This window comes from Capra hircus, chromosome 14 (genome assembly GCF_001704415.2).
Source record: "Capra hircus breed San Clemente chromosome 14, ASM170441v1, whole genome shotgun sequence".
NCBI classification, from domain to species: Eukaryota; Metazoa; Chordata; class Mammalia; order Artiodactyla; family Bovidae; genus Capra; species Capra hircus.
This window is the reverse complement of record NC_030821.1, coordinates 60,047,129-60,068,076: the sequence shown is the minus strand read 5'-3', so window position 1 is coordinate 60,068,076 and position 20,948 is coordinate 60,047,129. Positions and strand designations below refer to the sequence as shown.

Sequence of the window (20,948 nt, the reverse complement as noted above, 5' to 3'; positions counted from 1 at the left end):
CTTTAGAAACTTTTTATTTTTATTTTCTTTTTTGGCTCCACTGGGTCTTGGTTCTGGCACACAGGCAGGCCGTGTGTCATGTGGGATCTCAGCTCCCTGCCCAGGCATGGAACCCACATCCCCGGCGTTGAAAGGCGGATTCTTAACCACTGGACCACAAGGGAAGCCCCTAGAGCCTTAGTTTTGTTTCTTCTGTTAGTAACTCATGTTGCTTCCTGAATCTAAGATTTCTTACCTTTCCTGAAGTCTGGAAAAATGTCAAGTCATTTTATCTTCAAGTATTGCTTCTCTGCCGTTCTGTGCTCTGCAGCTTCCATGAAACTTTAGGTTGGACCTCTTCATTTTGCTTTTCCAGTCTCTCACCCTTCCTTTTGCTCCCTCGGATTTCTTCTAATGAGTTTCTTTCATACACAGTTTCATGCATACAAGTCTGTGTTTAATATGCAGTTTAACTCATCTATTTGAGTATTTTTTGTAGGTCCTATATTACAATTTAAACTCAAGGAGTGTGGGGTTTCAGTTTGGGAAGCTGATTAAAGTTCTGGAGGTGTACGGTGGTGATGGTTGCACACGCTACTGAACTGTATACTTTGAAAGTGGTTTAAATGGTAAATTTTGTTATATTTAACCACAATTTTTAAAAAAATCTGAAGAATAAAAAAAAGCATATCCAAGCCTGGCCTGCTCCCTTCCTGTCCTTACCGGCTGCATCCCTGCCCCAGTCATGCGTGTAACCTGCTTTATCAGATCCTTCACATCCTTCTCACATATGGGTTTCTTTTTTTTTCATGCAAATCCTAGCCAAGTGAAATATATCGGTGTTATTTTCTCCACCCCTTTGTGTTTCACACTTCTTTATCAGTAATGTATTCTGAATCTTTCCCAAATTAATTTTAACAGCTGTGTAACAAACCATTGTACAAGTGAAGAGTAATTTATTTAGCTGGGCGACTTTTATTCCACATAGGGTTGTTTCAAGTATTTTACCCCATCATAAATACCATCATAAATAATCCTTTTCCATGAAGATTTCTCACTGGAGTGTTTATGTTGTGCATCTACAAGTTTGCTTTTTCTAATACTGTGTGCTTTCACCTGTCTGTCCTTTCCTCTGGTTGGTTGAACTCTCTCATACCATTAGTCTCTCCACGTTCCTGAGAACCCAGTGATCCCTCTGCCTTTTGTGTCACCTGGTACTCACCTGTGCAGGTAGTTTTCTCATCAGGTTTGTCCTTTAGGGGTGCTGAGCTCAGTTGGCAGTGCTAACTAACCAACCTGGGCTGAGAATACATCACTGTCTATGGGAGAATCTGTTTGCCTCTTCCAGGTACCAGAGGGGCAGACACAGTCCCAGGAAAATTTTTTTTTGGCTGTACCCTGAGGCTTGTGGGATCTTAGTTCCCTGACCAGGATTTGAATGAACCCTGGCCCCTGGCAGTGAAAGCAGAGTCCTAGCCACTGAACCACCATGGACCTTTCCAGGGAAATTCTTGTTCATTAGAAGCTTACGTGTTTCCAGGCCACATTAACAGTACAAATTCAGAATCCAAGTATCTGTGAGGAAAGCTTGTGTTTTCAAGGAAAGGGCTCCCCTCTTTTTCTATCAGAGCCCAAGCCAAGACAGACAAATTCCTCCTATCCCTTCCCAGGAGTCAGATTTTTCTCCGGTTCACCCGGTGACAGAGTGGAGCCCCTGAAAGGATGCCTGCTTCATCATGGTGAGTTATTTCTGAGCCCCCAAATTAGGTGTGGCCTGTGGGGTTTAGGTTCCTTTTCTGTTCTCTCTGCGCTTTGGAGGATGCAATTTATTTAGGACAAGCTGAATTTTACCCCAGTCTATTTGGCATTACTTGGTGTTTTGAATGATATGAAACAAGTTTTTTTTTGTTTTTTTTTTTGTTTGTTTTGTTTTTTTAATGTTTAGAAGCATTTAAATTACCTCCTGGGGGCACAGAGCATGGCAGGGGACTACAGGGTAAGGAAAACACATCATTTTGAATCCTGGCTTCTACACATAACAGCTCTGGGACCAGGGGCAAACACTTCATCTCTCCAAGTATATTTCCTCTTCTGGAAAATGAAGATAAGGTTGATGTGAGGACTATATGAGTAAAGGATATAAAATGCCTAGTACAGTGCCTGCCTGGAACGGACTAAGCACTTAAGTTTTAGTAAGACACTGTTGTTATCTGTAGATAGATTTAAAATCATGCTTGGACCACACCTATTTTTGAACCAAGAGTTTCAAAAGGATGGTGAAATAAAAGGTTATCACATGAAATAAGCCACTGCTGTGAAGGATAAATCTAAGAAAGAGCTAAAGCTGGAGACAAGATTTCAGCACAGAACTCTCTTAAGCAGGAAGGCCACCCTCAAATGGAACAAGCAGCCTCACAAAAAGGTGAGCTGGTCACTTGATTCAAAATCAAAAGCCAAAGGACTGTTTAAAAGGCAGACAGGATTCCTTTACAGGGAAAAGAAAGAAATAGCAGTGAAATAAAAGGAGAAAAAACCACCCGGATAACTGATTTATGACACTAATTTTAAAATCCCGTGAAACTATTTGAAAGGAGAAGACAGAAGGACACACCACAGAAAACTTCAATAGTCCAGGAACCCTTAAGATCAAACTGGAGATTTTTTTAGCTCATTAACACTGGCTCCCACTTGACTCCATTCCACCATCGATCTGCTCTCTCCACCTGTATTCCTGTAACTGCATCATTGTCTTCCTCCTTTTCCGTACAGCCGTTCCAAGGCAAATTCAAAAGTCAAAGATATTCCAAAGAGCCAGTCACAGCAAAGTCAGAATTCAATTTTATTTCACATTGATAGAAACCGTGAAAAAGATTTACGTTTTCCCGCGTTACAGCACAGTATTTCAATGGACTATTTCTTGCCATAAGTTAGATCTTGCTGATTTGTGTCAGTGAAACAACAGTTTATATTCTTCAAGGTAAAGCAGAATGACTTAGTAAATGATTGTTTAAAAACTGTGAATCCAGACATAAACATATGGCTTCATTATTCACATGCTCTATGTAGTCCATACCAAGTCACTTCCATCATCAAATAGCACCCATTTACGAAGATGCCATCCTAACACTGTCCTAGTCAGCTGGAATACAGCAGAAAAATGACCAGCTCAGAACTATCAAGTGTACATTTTTGGTATGTATTAAACTGTGTGGTAACTACACCACATGTATTGAGTTCTGACTAACTTTTGTTACCCATAAATTTATTTTCAAGTAATTTTAACCGATAGTTTGAAAAATCTGATTATTTAAAATCAGATAATTGCTATTTTTACATTTGCACAAAAGCTAACTTAAAAATATCATTTGACTACAGTGAAAATTTTAAATGAGTCTGTTGGCAGAGAAGAATAAAGCAAAATTTTTGAAATGATTGCTCATTTCCTACAGCAGTCGGTTTCAAACATATGTGCAGAATAAGTAAATTCTATGCTATGAGGAGAATCACCTTAGAGCAAATCATCTTAGAGATTACAGTTTTTAAGATCAGTTTTAAATATTCCAGAACATACTAGAATATGAACTAACTATTCTTTCAGTTAATTACAGGAAAATACAACCACAGAATTATTTTCATTTCCTGCACTGAAGATTCTAGTAACTCTGAAGGTCCAAAATGTGGACTAAACTCCAGTTTAGGAAGTAGTGTACAAACTCTGAAGGGATGTCAGGTTTCTTTCTATAAGTATCAATACATTTTTACTCCACCTCTTCTGTGATTCAGAATGTCAAATTACAGCATATATTGACCGCAAGTGTCTATGGCAAGGAGGCAATATTTGGTCTGTTATGAAGGATAAAAAGAAGAAAGAACATATTTCTAGAGAGGAAAAAAGAATATTAAATAGAACAGAAATCATATTCAGCAAAGAAAAACCTGGTCCCCAAAATAAAAGGGCCATTAATTCTAGAGAGCAATATTACTCTTTATGGACACTTAGAAGCATTATCCCTCTTATAAGGAATAATGTAATAACACCTCATTCTTAATATTATAATCATTAAGTATATAAGAACACATATATAAAAATATGGATACTGCATGGTGACTATGTAATTTGGGGATATGACCATAGTCCTAAGTCACAGCACGTATAAACCCTTTATGTCTTAAATCCTCAATTACACCTGAACAAGTTTTCATTAAGCATACTAGTAATTTTCAAGTGATCTAGTAAAAAAAAGTCCGGTTGCAGTATTTTATGATTTTGCTGAATTACATTTGGGAGAAAGAAGCTGGCTGCTTCATCTATTTTAATACTAGTGTATCCTGGATCATATCATACAAATACATATAGAGAAATGTCAAAGATCATACATTTCCCACGAGGAGATTTATTTAGTCTGTGTCATTGGTGTATATTTGCAAAACGTTTTAACACTGCAAACATTAGAGGTTTCAAGGTCGGGCACAGGAAGAAGTGTGTGCTCCACTGGACGATGCTGGTGTGCACTTCTACACAAGGCCTCTTGGCGGTGTCAGTCAATGGGAGGTAGGAGCTTATCAATGAACTGCTTGATGTCCATCATTTCCTGTTTGGAATAAAGAGGTCTGATAAGCAGTTACACAAATCAGAAATGAAATCCCTACTAAATTCCGCTAACTAAATCCATGGTGTGCACAGATAAGGTGAAACCACAGTTTTACTACAGTTACATAAAAAGTGGTGACAGAGAAATGAAGCACCAACAGAAATCTGGGAATACTTTCTACGATGATAGTGATGATTGTATTAATACATTTAATGACTGCTCTAGTGTTATGAAGTCCCAGGAAAATGGTATGTACTTTGTTCTGCTGGGGGTCAGGAGGAAAGGGGGGTTGAGAAGTGACAATAACCACCTGGAGAAGACATGATACACACACACAACTATTGTCAACTAAGCATCAGTGCCCAGCTTCTAACACACCCCCACTAAAACGATGATACTATACCAGTAGCACCAAACACTCTGTGCCTTCATGAGGAATCACACACAACCAGCCACCTGAAGGAGGGAGGGCAGGTGCCCAAGACAGGCCTAGAGAGCGGTGGAAGAGAGCCCATCCCCGAGGACATGGCTCCATGCCTCCTACCTGCGGCTCTACCTTATCACTGCCCCAGAACAGGCTCCCTGCTGTTACCCCTGGTGTCTGACCTCACAGATCCAAACCCCAGCACACAGAGACCCTTCACCAGTATCACCTCCAGCCTACTGTACATCCTCTGTGGTCCCAAAGGTCCCTGCAATGCCACCTCCTCCAGCCCCACCGCCTCTCACTTTCTGCCCCAAGCTGTCCATCCACTGACCTCCCATTTAGTGCATAGGTCCCCTCCACACAAACACAGGTGCCCAGGTGCACCCCCGAGTCCTCAGTGTGCTGACCCAGAGGCACTGAGTTTGGGGTCCTGGCTTGGGTGTGTGTGTGCTAAGCTCGGGGCACCTGTGACAGGATGCCTGCTGTGAAGACCACTGGTTTCGACCTGCAGCCCCTCCCTCCTGGTATCTGGCTGCCAGCCTTGCCAAATCTGATACGTCATCAGGGGTTCAACTGCCTTCTCAGTCACACCTAGAGTCCTAGGTCCCCCGTCCTTCTGGATAAATCTTACTACTTGCCTTCTCTGCCCTTAAAAGTAGATGATTTAGCCAGGCTGACAGGTGCAAAAAATGTTAACTTGGACTGCCTTGGTGCTGAGCAGTCAGTTTTTAGTCTCGGCCTTTTAGAGCCTCTGAACCTATCCTGACGTCCTTCATTCTTAACAAGCGATCATCTTTCTCAGCTTTTCAGAGAACTTTTAAAAAACTTCTAACATAACATACATCACAGTCTGCTCGCTATACAGTCACTTGGATATATACTCTTCTCCCCTATTAAAAATTCTCATTTGAGGGATGTTGTGGGGAGGGAGGTGGGAGGGGCGTTCATGTTTGGGATCGCATGTACACCCGTGGTAGATTCATGTCAATGTATGGCAAAACCAATACAGTATTGTAAAGTAAAATAAAGTAAAAATTTAAAAAAAAAAATTCTCATTTGAGTTAATCTACTTTAGATTTTAATAAAGGAATGTTTTTTGTCCTTGAATTACGTACAATGTTTGCAAGTGGGAAGGTGATGAATGAATGTTGAATTAAACGAAATAAACTTTGATCTAAGTCCTACTAACCTATGGTTCAATGTGAATTCATTCATTAACTTCTTTTAAACCCCTAAGCCATCAAATGTTATTTATCCTAAAAATATCACATGCAAAAAGTTGCAGAGGTATGCCTGTCATCACTGCTTCCTGTCGTTTACCTGTTGACATGAACTGTGCATCATGCCTGCGTAGGTTCTGAAGGTCACATTGGCTGGATTCACCAATGTCTTCAGCTTCTCAGCAGTGAGAGAACCAAACATCAGGGGGACTAGAGGATCCAGGTCCCCGTGGCACTGAAGAATAGAAATGTCTCTGTTCACGCCACCAATAGGGCCCTGCAGACAACACGACAGAGCTGTGTTATTCACTCAAAGGGGTGGTGCGCTGTGTCAGGCGCGTACAACCAGAGACAGGCACGTATCATACGGCATGTTCTTACATCACAGGTGACATCTGGCCACAGAAATGAAACTCCCTCCATCCCTGTGCCCCCCACCTCTTCATTTAAAGGACATAGGATCACCCTGCTTATATTAAATGTTCTAATGAATCAATTCCTCAAAGCACACTGTATCCTAGTCATATGTCCAGAGTCTGGACTCAGTATGTTTTAGCTGAATCATGTTCTTCTCAGCTCTTACTTGATTTAAATAAGAAGGTTAATAAACAACACTATGTGCAAGACACCAAAGAGTTACTATATAGTGACAAGGAAAAAAGAAAACGCTAGATTTAAAGATGAATTTGAAAATGTCCTTATCCTTTGTGTGTATTATGTACTGCTTTACATATTGAGTATTTAAAAACTACATTCTCTGGCAAAATTCTGCTGTTAAGCAGTGAGCATACTGAGCATTCCAAAAACATTATTTCTATGTATTAAAAACAGCCCTAATTTTTGATATAAATCTTACAGTGTACCAAAGACATCAAATATAGAATTCATGACAGCTGGGACTTCTTTCTTGTTTTAAGGACTCACTCATTTCTTACACTTTCTGCAGTCCACAGTAAAAGCAGTGTAGTGTGCAGATAAAGTCTAAATAAACAGATCACAAAGTAAACAGATACTTTCTGTACTTCCAGTTCAATTTGTTATAAACCTAAAACCGCCCTAAAAATTTAAGTATATTACTACTACTAATATGGGGCTATTCTCAACAATATCTGCCATCTCAGAGCTCAGCGATGCCCCGCTGCACGCATGCGTCAGGCACCTGTGGAAACGAAGCCCGCAGTGGCAGCCAGCAGCTGAGAGCGGTGACCCCGGCCAGCTTCTGCTGTGTGGTCAGAGCCGTGTACAGAGATAAAGCTCCTCCCTGGAGAGACAACAGGCAGAGTCAGTGGGGCGGATCTGCTGCCAAGAGCGGTGGGAGTGATTCTTGTTATCAATACCATCTGTTAGGAAAAAAGTCACACTGGATGGCTGACATCTAATGAAACAGGCAACCTGGTAGAAACACACGCACCCCCGAGCAGCACGTCCTCCAGGACCTGACTCTCCACCTTGAAGACAGTCATGAGACCCCAGTGACGCCCCAACCAGCCAAGATGCAGTTTGAACAGCAGAGTTCATGGCTTCCCTGACAATGCTTGAGGGGTAGTCCAAATTTATAGTCACTATCCTCTCTGCAAAGTCTTGGGTAGAAAATCAAATCTGGTCTTAAACTGGTATTACTTTCCAAAAGAAGAATTCAGGATGATAAGGACTGTCTGGAGGGACACCTCGGGAGCACTGGCTGGGAGCTCACAACCCCCCCCCACCCCCACCCCCCACCCGCTGCCCGAAGCCTGTATTCACTCTGGCCCACAGCTTCCAGGGCCACACAAGGATGTGAGAGCCTTTCTCATCTGAGAAATTCAGTGACTGTCACGGTCTATGTGGCTGTAACATGTAACATGTAAGCTCAAGAATGGGAAAAGCGAGAGGAAGCAGAGGCCAACCACAGATGGCGAAGGGGAGAGCTACCTGAGTCTGAGCTGCCTCTGAAAGCCTAGCTTCATTCTCATCGCTGGCTTCTGGGATGTGACCCCAGACTCGTAACTTACTCTTTCTTGCCTAAGATGTTAGGATTTAGTTTCTGTCTGCTCTAATCTACGAATCTCCTTGACAGACTCCTGTCTGAACCAAGTGTTCATTCCTATAACCACATTTATGTCACAATGTGGGCACTACAATGTACATTACCCGTGACTTCCAACAAATACCACATCAACAGCACGTCTTTTTACTGTATCATATCAACAACCTATGTTTCCACTGAATTCTAACTTCTAAATGATTCCATAATTCCAACACTGCCCTAATTCAGGTCGTCTGGACACTAAACTGTTGCCTTGGAGGATTTACAGATTGGCAGTGAGGGCAGTTTGAGGGGGTGGGGGGGTGACATGGCAAACAGGTGATGAGCTGAAATTAAGATGTAAATGTCAGTATGTCGTAACTAGAAAAAGTACCACAGGTGGGAGAAAAAGTACAGGAAGAGAAGAAAGATGCCAAAAGTAAACATCATAACTTTCATCTAAAACCTGTTCTGCATGACAAGAAAAAAGAGGACAGAATGACATCATCAAGACTGACTTGGCTCCCCTCACCAGAACCATCTACTCCAGAATGGGAACCACAGAGGGATTCTCGAACACAGGGTGTGGCTGGAGCAGCCCCGACCTTGGGACCAGCACAGACGCAGGGGTGGTCAAGTGACTGGCTCAGCCCCCAACTGGGGTCCCCTTTGTCGGGGCCCCTACTCTGATCCCACCCGACTGGGATTCCAGGGGGTCCGTGGGGCTCGACCCCTGGGAATTTGTGAGAAAAAGAAGGAAGGGATTTTTCTCTTCTTTGACCTTATTTCCCATCAGTCATCTCCTGGGACAGGGCCTCGTACCTGTGTTTCAGCAGTTTTATCTAGAGCTGTTATCATGTAGCTGTTAACAGATACAGCTACGTGTGTGCTGTGGTTACTCAAGAAAAACACATTCCAGGCGCCAATTGATTTCCTTAAATAAACTGACTTTCAAGTCGTAATCTTTAGAGTAAAGCCTATCACTGACAGAGAAAACTAAAAAAGAACTTTCCAGTCCAATCAAACTTAATTCAGCATTAAAGGTAAGGAGTACATTATATTCTGTAACATCTTCTAAAAACAGGACTCCCATAAAAATAGGATCGAGACTTCTAGACAAATACACCAATGACACACCACGCAAACTTTTATCTTACCTGAGAAAATCCTCCCAAAATAATTCTGTTAGAAGGAATGCCGTTCTTCACCTCTTGATCTATCAAAGCTTTTACTAAAAACAACATAAAATATAAAATCACCAAAAATTAAATCACCAATACTTTCAAAGATAAGTCCACTGATGTGCTTTTCCATTATTAATTTTTTCCTGTTTAAATTGTATCAGTGTATTAAAGGTCAAAACAAGTGAACAACTTGAAGCACTCTCTTAAAATACAAAATTAGAATGTATTTTCAAGAACTCAATTTCGTAGGCACTGCTTAAACTGTTCAATTATTTGTTATGTGATTTGCAAAGGAGTTTTTTCTCTCATCAGTGTAGAGGGATATGAATACTCCTTTATCCACGGTCCATTCTGCTCATATACATTCTATAGTTCTTTCTCTCCAATGAACCCCAGGCTGCTGCTGCTGCTGCTGCTGCTGCTGCTGCTGCTAAATCGCTTCAGTCGTGTCCGACTCTGTGTGACCCCACAGACGGCACCCCACCAGGCTCCTCGGTCCCTGGGATTCTCCAGGCAAGAACACTGGAGTGGGTCGCCCTTTCCTTCTCCAATGCAGGAAAGTGAAAAGTGAAAGTGAAGTTGCTCAGTTGTGGCCGACTCTTAGTGACCCCATGGACTGCAGCCCACCAGGCTCCTCTGTCCATGGGCATTTGTACCTAAAAGCTGTTATTTTAAAATCATAGATAGTTAAGTACTTTACGCGGGTCGTGATTTACAGTGCTTGAATAATTTGCCTTATTATTTAAAACCCCCAAACACAGTATTAATTTTCCCTATAGCCAGTAAATAATGGGGGGGGGGCGGGGAAACAGATGAATTCTTTTGTTTCTGCAAAATGTTTCAACACATATCACTAACTATATTACTCAGTAACTCCCTATAATTCCATTTTTCTTTATAATACTATGAGAATAACTGCACCTTTTACAAATTTACCTCCTTTCACTTTTGATATGTATGTAAGAGTTTCACCTTTTTAAGATGAAAATTTCCAAATTTAACTGGCCACAAGTATGAAATATTCTGTGACTTTCTGTTTGCCTACATCAATGAAAGCAAAATGATGCATCTGACAGCATTCAAGTTTGATAAAACGCCATTCCTCCCCATCCACCTCATCTTCATGGACCATAATTAACAGTCCAACAAGGTAAGAGTGATCAGAAAAGAGTGGCATAGTGCCACCACCTGAGTTTAGACAGCTGCATAGTTTTCATCAACAGCAATACAACAACCGAATCTACTATAAAACTTTCCTTACTTACCATTTTCTGCTGCCTGTTTAATTCCAGTTTCATCCTCCAGTGAATCTGGCGAAAGCCCAATAATGTCAAACCTGGAAAACAAAGCAAAGTCCTAAAAGAATTGTTTGATTCTAAGAATATCTACCTTTGATGGTAACTTCAGAGAAAAAACGCTAACCAGAAATATTCTCTAGAATGTTAAATTCAAAACTAAACTGTTTCTGGGCTTCCCAGATAGCTCAGATGGTAAAGAATCCACTTGCCAATGCAGGAGACACAGGAGACATGGGTTTGATCCCTGGATCAGGAAGATCCCCTGAAGAAGGGCATGGCACCCCATTCCAGCGTTCTTGCCTGGAGAATTCCAAGGACAGGGGAGCCTGGTGGGCTGCAGTCCATGGAGTCACAAAGAGTCAGATACAACTTAATGACTAAATAACAACTGTCTCTGCAGGCCAAAGAGTCAACTTAAATGTGTGAATCTGATATCCTGTGAGTTCCTTTTGCACTAAGTAGATGCAGATACTATTAGAAAGTCACTGTCACATAATTTAAAGTTAGAAACACCTGCAGAATGACCCAGGCTAACCTGACACCTGGGGAGGAATCTTCAGCCCTTGGGACACCTGAATAGATGCCATCTCCTCACTTCCCTCCTAGTCACACTGGCTGGAGAGCCCTGCACCAGTGCGGCACCTCGCGTGCAAGGCCTGCACCTGCTGCACAAGGCCCTCGGGCCGCCTTGACCACAGTCTGGAGAGCCTATCACCACTTGACCCTGAATCTGGGTCTGCCCCGCCATCCACTACATGCTCAGACTACGGTCAGGAGCAATGTGAGGTGGAAGTCTTGGTGCCAGACAGGGATTCTGTCAGAGAGGGAAGACAGAAGAATCAGAGGCCACCGTGGGCAGGAACCTGTGAGAGTCGCCAAGGAATCTCCCATAGACACAGATGAACGTTCAGCTGGGTTAGAGGGGGTGGGGACAAGCAGAGGATAAGGTGGCAACACACCAGAGTCCCCACGATGTCTTGACAGGAGTGTGGAGACAGGGGAGCAAGTATGCCTGCGGTTAGGTCTGGGCTAAGTGCCTTCAGAGATGGGGCAGCTCCAGATGGCAGAGCCCAGGGGAGATGTGGGTGCCTGAGGCTGAGAGAGGAAAAGGTTAGCGGGAAAAGAAGAGTCCTGGAGGCAACAGCCACTCAAGGCTGTGAACGGGCCATGGACATTGGATCCCCCAGTCACCAGAAAGGTAAGACGTCGGCAGGAGCTGGAGGAAAAAGGAAAACAGGACCCGGGGGTCGGAGTCGTCATTTCTGAGCAGAACTGAGGGCAGGGCTCTCAGAGCAGCAGCAAGAACACGTGGCCTGGACGCGGCTCAGAGAACAAAGGAGTGACTGTGAAGCACACGGAACGCCTGGCACCCTGAAGACCCCCAGAGGGCTCATCAGGAAGTGGTCTCCCTGCACACCCGCCAGCTTGCCAAGAAGCCGAGGCGGGAGGTGGAGGCCCCGTCTGGTCACGGCAGTGAGCAAAGGTGTGTCAAGTGGTGAGAGAGACTCTGTGGCATTTCTATCCACCCACTCCCTCCTCTTCCTCTACCTGCTGTCGGAGCTCCTTAAGTTTACCCGTGAATCTAAATCATGAGAACCCAGACAGTGAAATAAAGGTTACATTTCACTTCAGAACTTTGCAACTTAAAGACAGTTCATTAAAAACTGATGTATGCAAAAGCAATTCTGATTAAAACAAAAAAAAAATTTACACACACAAAGAAAACCCTAAGTAAAAAGTTCTTAGTAAATTAGTGGAGTCTTACTTACCATGATGGCATGGCCATGTTCATATTTAATGTTACAGGCATAACCGGCCTACATGGGGAAGAAAAAGAAAAACAAGAATAATACACCATAGCACAGAACCTAGTCAACACCATCTTTTGCAGATAATTACTTGAGGCTCACACAACATCGAGTGTGCAATTTTAAACAGATGATCTGCTTAGCTGCACGCACACCTGTACAACTCTGTGCTCCACACTCTCCAAATGGTTCTTGAGACAAGAGCGGCCACTGGGATGGACTAAAGTTGGCAAACAAATATCCTTTTTTATCTACACCTTTACTTGATACTTTCAGACCAGACGTGAGAAAGAAAACAGTGGCCAACATGGCTGGAAATGTCAGACTGGCTAACGGCAGGGGGGAAGGGATGCAAGCAATGTACTGCACAGAAAAGGTGACATCGATTCCCGTAGGCTCAAAAGACATGTGTGCTGATTTTCTAGTTCTTACCTGCTTACAAGACCTCTAAATAAATAAGGAAAACATAAGCTTTGCCTGAGTGTCCACTATACCCAACTCAGTTCTGTGCTGACAGTGTTGGACCACCCGCCTGCAGCCAGGTACCAAAGGAGAAAACAGACACACTCTAACTACACCTCACCACCATCCTTCTTACTTGAGAAACAAGTCCACCTTAGATGTCATAAAATCTTAGCAAAATTTCCTTGAGGACATAAACTTGCTTCCCTAGGTTCAAAGATAGGTTTACACCAAATTCAATCTGGGGGCCAATAAAAATAGAGCAGAAATTCCAACAGCATCAAGAATCCTGTCTCTGGCCTGAGTCATTAAGAAGCACATGGCAACTCTGGCCACATTATGCAGCTGTTGCTGACAATGGTTAAGATGAAGGCTGTACTACAGGATAAGAAGAGGAGGAACCTTTTCTCACCTAGTCTCAGATATTCTTCCTCTTTCGTATTTATCCACTCTGCTGCTATGACCACTTCCGAGGCTGAACTACTGACCTGTCAACACTCGTCTCATCCCACTGGCTTCTCCATGGCTACCACTCCTCAGCACCCTCTGATCTAAGACCTGCTCATCTCAGGGACTTTCTGAATTTGCTCAAAACTTACTAGTATCTTTTGGACACCTAAAAATATTTTCAGGATTCAAAGCCAAATCTTACAGACTCCAAAGTATGTGTTCTCTCTGTGCTGCATCATACTGTCTCTAGTTGATGGAATTTCAAAGGGTTTTCAAGGTAGTCACAAACCTGACAGGTAAATCCCCTTCCGAGAGAGCTCATGGATATCCTCAGAACTTAACAAGTATCTGTGTATCTACAGGAATTTTCCTGGCTGGGAGTTCAATCAATCTCCAAGAGGACATTATTTTAAATTTCTCAATTAAAAAAAAAAAAGGGAAGAAAAAAATCAAGGTAACCAGGTCACATTTATGTTTTAAAGAACTTACTAATCTTTAGTTTGAAGCTAAACATATACAAATGCTTTTCTGGAAAAGTAAAGCTATTATGATGCTTCTTCTCTGGACTCCAAATCGCAAGCCTGAAAACTGGAAACACTTACGCATGCGGGCAGATGTATTTGATGTGGGAGCTTCTGATCCCGGCAAAGGCTTCGGCCCATCCATGCCTGGTGAAGAAGTAACGCCATTAGATACTGTTTTACAGTCCCGTTAGTAACAGAATAAATAGCTACTTACATTTGTAAGGACAAATTTTCACCCCTTAAAAAATCATTGCCAACCTAGAAATAACCCAAAGCATGTGATTTCAGCTTTACCATGAGAAGCTCTCCAATGTTTCCTAGAGAGCAGTGTTTTCTCTTTCATATACTTCACTGGGCTTTCAAATCTACAAAGTGTATTTTTTTAAACTCTATAATCTCCCAACCATGTGCCTAACAAAATAGCCAAGATAGATGATATAATTCATTTTATACGAAGAAAAAACCCTCAGAGGGATAAAGCAACTGTCTGCTATCTCTCTTTTGCTACTACACCATCAAAAGTAAAACAAGTTTAACATTCACACCTTGTGCAAATGTGGACATATGTATGTTCAAAATGGAGTAACAGAAAAACTAGAAAAATATAAACATCATCAAAATCCTTCCAGCCAGAAATAAACAGTTAATCTTTTAACATATTTTTTTCCAAGTTCTGCATGCTATCTCTGGAGAGGTAAACAGAGATTTAACAAGAATGGGATCGCACTACAAACACACAGCTCCCTACTTGCTTACACTTGACATTACACCTGGTACTTTCTACATGTTACCTCTGTGTGCACAGTTGCTTAGGTTGTGTTCAGCTCTTTGTGACACTATGGACTGTGGCCCGCCAGGCTCCTCTGTCCATGGGATTCTCCAGGCAAGAATACTGGAATGGGTTGCCACGCCCTCCTCCAGGGGATCTTCCCGACCCAGGGATTGAACCCACATCTCCTGTGGCTCCTGCACTGCAGGCGGATTCTTTACCACTGAGCCACCAGGGAAGCCCCATTACCTCTACTAAAGGGTAAAATAAAAGTAACTTAAGCCTTTTTTGGATAAAATGGTTTTGAAATAAACATTACCTGCTTTTCTGTTAACTACTTCTCTATTTTAATCCACCTTCCCCAAAAGGGTTAAGGACACAGAAACCTCACTGAAAAGGCAAACACAGAGAGGGCTGAAACGATATTGCAGACCGCCAGTGAATACACACAGAACGAAGGAATGTTTTAGAAGAACACTATTTGGCAACCATCACAGTAACAGATGCAGACAGCAATCATTAATGGATGCTAAATCCAAAGGTGAAAAATGGATGAGAAACAGACATTTTTATGAAATCAAAGCATCTCCCCACCAAATACTTTTAAAGTGCAATTATACTTACTAATTTTATTCTGGAGACACTTGGTAGATACTATCTTAACCAGGTAGTGAAACATAAAATCATCATCAGAGGCACAAAAATCAACCCAGTGTGGGCCCGGGACCCGCATGGCACCCTCTGTGGTGTCCCTACCAAAAGCAAGAAGTCACATAAACCCGACTGAGATCGTCGGGGAGAAGGGTCCAGGTCACCAAAGCTAAGAAGATGGACCGATTCAGACTGAAGGAGCCTTAGGAGATTTGACAGCTCAACCTGACCAGCTCACTTGTGATCTGGACCCACAAAGGACACTGCTGGTCAGAGCAGAGGGATGTGACTGTGGACAGTGGGTTTGATGGGAGTTTCAGGTCAACACGAATGGCCTGACTGATGGGTATGCTGTGGCCACATGGCCGTGCCTTCTGCTTACAAAACACACTGCGGCTCTGTGGAGTAATGAGGCAACAGGCCTGCAACTTTATTCTTGAATGTGTGAGAAATGTTAACAACTAGGTAATCTGAGTGAAAGGCAAAATGAAGTCGCTCAGTCATGTCTGAGTCTTTGCGACCCCGTGGACTGTAACCTACCAGGCTCCACTGTCCATGGGATTCTCCAGGCAAGAATACTGGAGTGGGTTGCCATGGACCTCTAAATACTACTTCTGTAACTTTCATGTAACTGTAAAGTTATTTTAATAGAAGCAACTAAAATTTTACACAATGATGGAACATAACCTGTTAAGTGATTCTATGAGTCCACATGACAGAAGTGAGGCGGGTCAAGCCAAAAACACCAGGGGAGTGGCAGTTAGAGAACCACGACACACTAACACCTGCCTCCAGTGAGACTCACCCACACAAAAAGCCCTGGGTGAAAGTCCGTTGTACGATTTGCATCATCTAAAAGCACCTCCTCACGACTTGCGCTTACCACACAGGGAAAATACGGCGGCAGAGAAGCCCGAAACGAACAGACCGCCTTCACCGAGTGACCCGGGGCGGCATCAGTAATGGGACAGAGGACCCCATCTGGCTCCCAGCGTGAGGCAATGAATGGGGCTGAACCTCCATGTGAGGAAGTGCCACACAAACCTCAACGAGGGACCAGTCCCATCTGTGCAGAAAGGTAGACATCCTGAGCACCAGAGAGGAGCAGAGGGACTGCCCCAGATTAAAAGAGACTCAAACGCTGCAGCTGCTCAGGGCAGCGTGGCAGGGACTGAAGGGCAAGCGGAGAGGATTACTACAAAGGACACTACTGGGGCAGCTGCCAAGGTCTGTTAGGTAACAGGGTAGACCGATAAGAACATTAAAGAAGTGCTACACTTCCTGAAGCAGACACTGTTCTGTGGTTATACAGGAGACTGTGCTTGTGCTTAGCAGGTAAGTGCTAAAGTTGGGAGGTAAAGAGTCATGGTACTGGCAACTTTTCCAAGTTTAGGCAAACACAGTAACATGTTAGATAGAGCTCAGTGAATCTGAGTAGAAGGAATCGAGGAATCTGTTTTATTCTAGCATATGCTCAGTCACTCAGTCGTGTCCAACTCTTTGCGACCCTATGGACTGGAGTCCACAAGGCTCCTCTGTCCGTGGGATTATCCCAGCAAGCATACTAGAGTGGATAGCCATTTCTTCTGCAGAGGATCTTTCCGACTAGGGATCGAACCAGTCTCCTCTCCTGGCAGGTGGAGTCAGGAATCACTGACTCCTGACTGAGTCACAACTGAGTCACTCAGTTACCACTGAGTCACCTGGGAAGCCCCTTTATTCTTGCAACTCTTCTATACCTTTGAACGTATTAAAAAAAAAAAACAAACACAGTTTAAAAATACTCTCAAAAGTATTTATCTTTTGGGTTGTAGGATTTCAACTGATTTCATTCTCTTCTCAAATATATCTGAACCTGAATTTTTTTTTACAAGACAAATGTAACATTTCCATAATCATAACAAAAGCTATCTTTATTTTGGAAGGAAAACTGATCTCAAGCAATATAGTGTGGACTAACACATTTTATTACACAGGTTATGCAGAGGAACATGTGGTCAGATGTGTTTCCTGCAGAACTTTTCAGAGCTCTAAACATGCTAGTGCCCACACAGTAACGCTTCAAAGGGAGAATAAGCCATATCATATTCCCTTGACACTAAGACATAATCTAAGTGGCACCACTGAAAAAAATCTTTTTATTAAAAAAAAAATCACCATCACAATAAACACATATAAGATGAATACCAATCTCAGAAACATAAAAATGTGGGGAAAATGACATATGGGAATTGAGAAACTGTGGAATTACACAAGGTCTCCCAATCTCATTTGGCCACCAAACACTTTTCATGAGGAATCTACAGGACACAGACTGCTAGATCCAAGTTAAGACAGCACACCTTGCCTGGCCCTGCAAAAAAGAACCTTAACCAAAAAAAAAAAAGCTGCCCATTTTTATAGCAACAAACTGAATCACTTAACCCTCTTCACCCTGCAAGTCAACCTGACAAAAGAACTTCAGTTCTCCAAAAACTATCTTAAACACTGAATTACCATTTGTCAGACAGGCTGGTGCTGAATTTTCTCACGTGTTAATGGAACCAGTTAAATGTCAGCTTTCTTTGGTGCCACCCCACCAAGCACTGTCAGAACCGAGACCTCTAATTTTTGTCCTTCAGACTTCTAATTTTTTATATAAACTTCACTCTTAGTCAAGATGTCACAGCTGCTCTCAGCCTTTATAATGTCACGGTGGTCATTTTCGTCACCATCTCACTCTTAACTTCTGTCTGGCTAAAGTATCTGGCTACACTGGGGTCCACACAGAACCTTCCTCCAAATGAAGCTTTTTTATCTTGGCCTGATTCTTCCAGCCTCAAAGCTCTTTATTGGGAAAGTTGCAGGGGACCAAGATGCTCTCTGTCTGTCAGGTAATGAAACAGGGCTTCTCTAAAAACCTCTGGATTAGATAGATGGATAAATAAAGAGGAAAACAAGTCTGTCTTTTTTATAGGACTACCTGTTGCCCATAAAGTCCTATAACCCTTCCCATAACTCCATGTAAGGCATGGACCTCCAGTTGGGAGGCCTAAAAGGATACTAGGAATCAATCGCTTTTAAGACTTAATCTAAATCTAGCCCAGTGCCTCCTTGTAAAGACTCAATAGTGTCTTGGCTCCTTTATCAAAATTTATTTGTTTCACTTTCCCTCCAATTCTGTAATTTTGTAACAATTTTATAACAACAACTTGACTGACATTTCAAACAGATAATCCAGGATTTAAATTTTAAAAAGCCCTCAGGACTTCTCTGGTGGTCCAGGGGTTAAGACTTGGAGCTCTTAATGCAGAGGGCCTGGGTTTGAGCCCTGTTCAGGGAATTAGGTCCTCATGCAGCAAGGAAGATCTTGCGCACTGCAACAAAGATCCTGAGTCCACGCAACTAAGACCTGGCATAGCTCCCCGGCTTCCCCCCCAAAAAAGCTCTCAATACAGAGAAAAGCTGAGTGACAGATAAACCACAGGGCTAAAGCCATGTGTCTGATAAGCCTCCGAACAAATCTTTACACTGCATCCTCTGCCCTTCAACTGATTTTTGAACAGAACATCTAAGATTTCACTCAGAATACTCACATTGATAGTATCTCACTACACAAAATCCACCAGTTCTTCTCAAACTGCCTTGAAATTTCACCTCCAGAAAGTTCTCAAGTGCAAGCCCTACAAACATACCTCCCAACTCTGGCATCCAGTACCCATGGCAACTCAAGGAGGAGTTTGCAGTTTTAATATGTTCCAGAAACAGGAGTTGATGCATGACAAATTAAGAGGATGGGGGAAACTGCAGGGGGTGGGGCTGGGAATCAAAAAAGAAAGGATTCTATCTCATGACCCAAGTGTAAGAAATATGACTAGCAGTCTTTTTTATACAGTCCTAGAGTTCTTCAACAGTGAATTCTTGCTCGTGTAGGGGTGCATGACCTCGTTCATCAGGGTACTAAGGATGGTACCTACCCTGTGTCTCCCAATCCATGAAGGAAGATCACCTAGAAGAGAAAAGAGCAACGACTGATTAACACCCCAAGAAACCACCAGAATGTCACAGCCCGGGGCTCTGGTTAAGCTGGATACCAGGAGTCACAGAACACTGCCTTCAGCAAGTTAATTATCTCCACAGACCTCGCTGAAGCCGCAAAAATACTTAACTTCTCTCTTTAAAGCTCCTCAGATAACTTACGTGGGGTTTTAGCACTTCTTGAGGTTCCAGTTAGACATGCTTCTGGGCAAACGATCACATTCTACAGAACACAGTTGTCTCTTTCAGGTCAGACCGTGAGAGTCTCACCTACACGGTAGAATTTTTCCATCACAAAAAAGGAGCTTCCCGGGGTAAAAGTTTGAGATGCTCACGCACAAGTTTCCTAAGCAGTGGCACCCCTGATCGGAAACGACACTAAGCCTTCAAACTCTGAGATAAGGGGTGTGAGGTGCGAAAATAAAGTCCTGTTCCTGGGGGCTTAAGGCCTTTCCCATCCACAGACAGGCAGAAACCTGCTCCAGAGCTGCCTGGGGCTGGGGCGCCGTCCGCTCACATGGGGGCCTGGGAGTGGGGTGCCGGGCGGGGTAGGGGAGGTCCCGGGGCCGGGGCGCGGGTGGGGGACTCTGGATGTGGGCGGGGGGCTCAGGATGGGATGGGGGTTCGCGCTGGAGGTTCAGGATGGGGACAAGTGGATCGGGACTGGGGACTCAGGATTGGGGACAAGTGGATCGGGGCACGGGCTCAGGATGGGGACACGGGGATCTGGGCTAGGAGCTCAGGATGGGTACACGGGGCCGGGGGCTCAGGATGGGGATGGGAGCTCAAGGGTGGGAAAACAGCCTCCCGCTAGCCGTGACCCCGCGCTCTCCGCGCACACCCGGGCCAGGTGGCGTCTATCACGCCCGCCCGACCGCACCCGACCCACCGGCCAGGCGTCCCACCCCCTCCCCCCGGCCCGCGGGCTCCCCGGCGCGCGCCCGCGACCGCACTCACCGCGGCGGTGGCCTTCCGGGCGGCAGGCACGATGGCGGGCAGCGGAGCCGACATGTTATTGCCGCACATACACCGGCTCCAGCGGCCGCGCGTCGGAAGCGGAAGGCGGAGCGGGCGCCCGGCCGGGCCCAAGAGCGTGCGAGCGGCGAGTCGGGCCCGCCCACGGGCGCGCGCTCCGGCGCGTGCGCGCCCCCCGGCCCCGCGCCGCGCTCCGGCCCCGCGCCGCCCTTCGGCCCCGTGCGTCCCTGCCGCCCTTCGCGCCGCTGCCTGCGCGTCACAATGTCCCGCCGAGTGGCGCCCGGTTGGCTGCGGCCGAGGGCTGCCCGAGTTGACCTCCGCGCGCGGGCCGCGCATGCTCCATGCGGGCGGAGGGCCTGGCGGGCCGGGGCGCGCGGTCACTGCCGACCCCGAGCATCGGGTCTCCGCCCTGCGAAGGTGGGGACTTGGGGCAGCTTTCGCGGCGTTTCTTTTAGGGGCCGCTCCACTGTTTACTTCGGGGGTCCGCTCCCCTCCTCCTCTAAACTGCAGCTGGAGAGGGAAACGGTTGTCACCGGGTTTCCACCGTTCACCAGTGGGCGGATGTGGAGTTAATACTGATTTAAGCA

At 44.4% G+C, this 20,948-nt stretch overlaps 1 protein-coding gene across 1 annotated transcript; it reads right to left on the bottom strand.

The window, feature by feature from the left end:
- On the bottom strand, positions 2,800-20,536 carry LYPLA1 (lysophospholipase I). Its single transcript, XM_018058508.1, has 9 exons — positions 20,344-20,536; positions 19,326-19,357; positions 14,028-14,093; positions 12,475-12,522; positions 10,673-10,743; positions 9,381-9,454; positions 7,378-7,479; positions 6,319-6,495; positions 2,800-4,571 (listed from the first exon to the last, which is right to left on the bottom strand). Exons 1-9 carry the CDS (start codon positions 20,410-20,412, stop codon positions 4,518-4,520), a joined length of 693 nt encoding a protein of 230 aa, XP_017913997.1. The 5' UTR covers positions 20,413-20,536; the 3' UTR covers positions 2,800-4,517.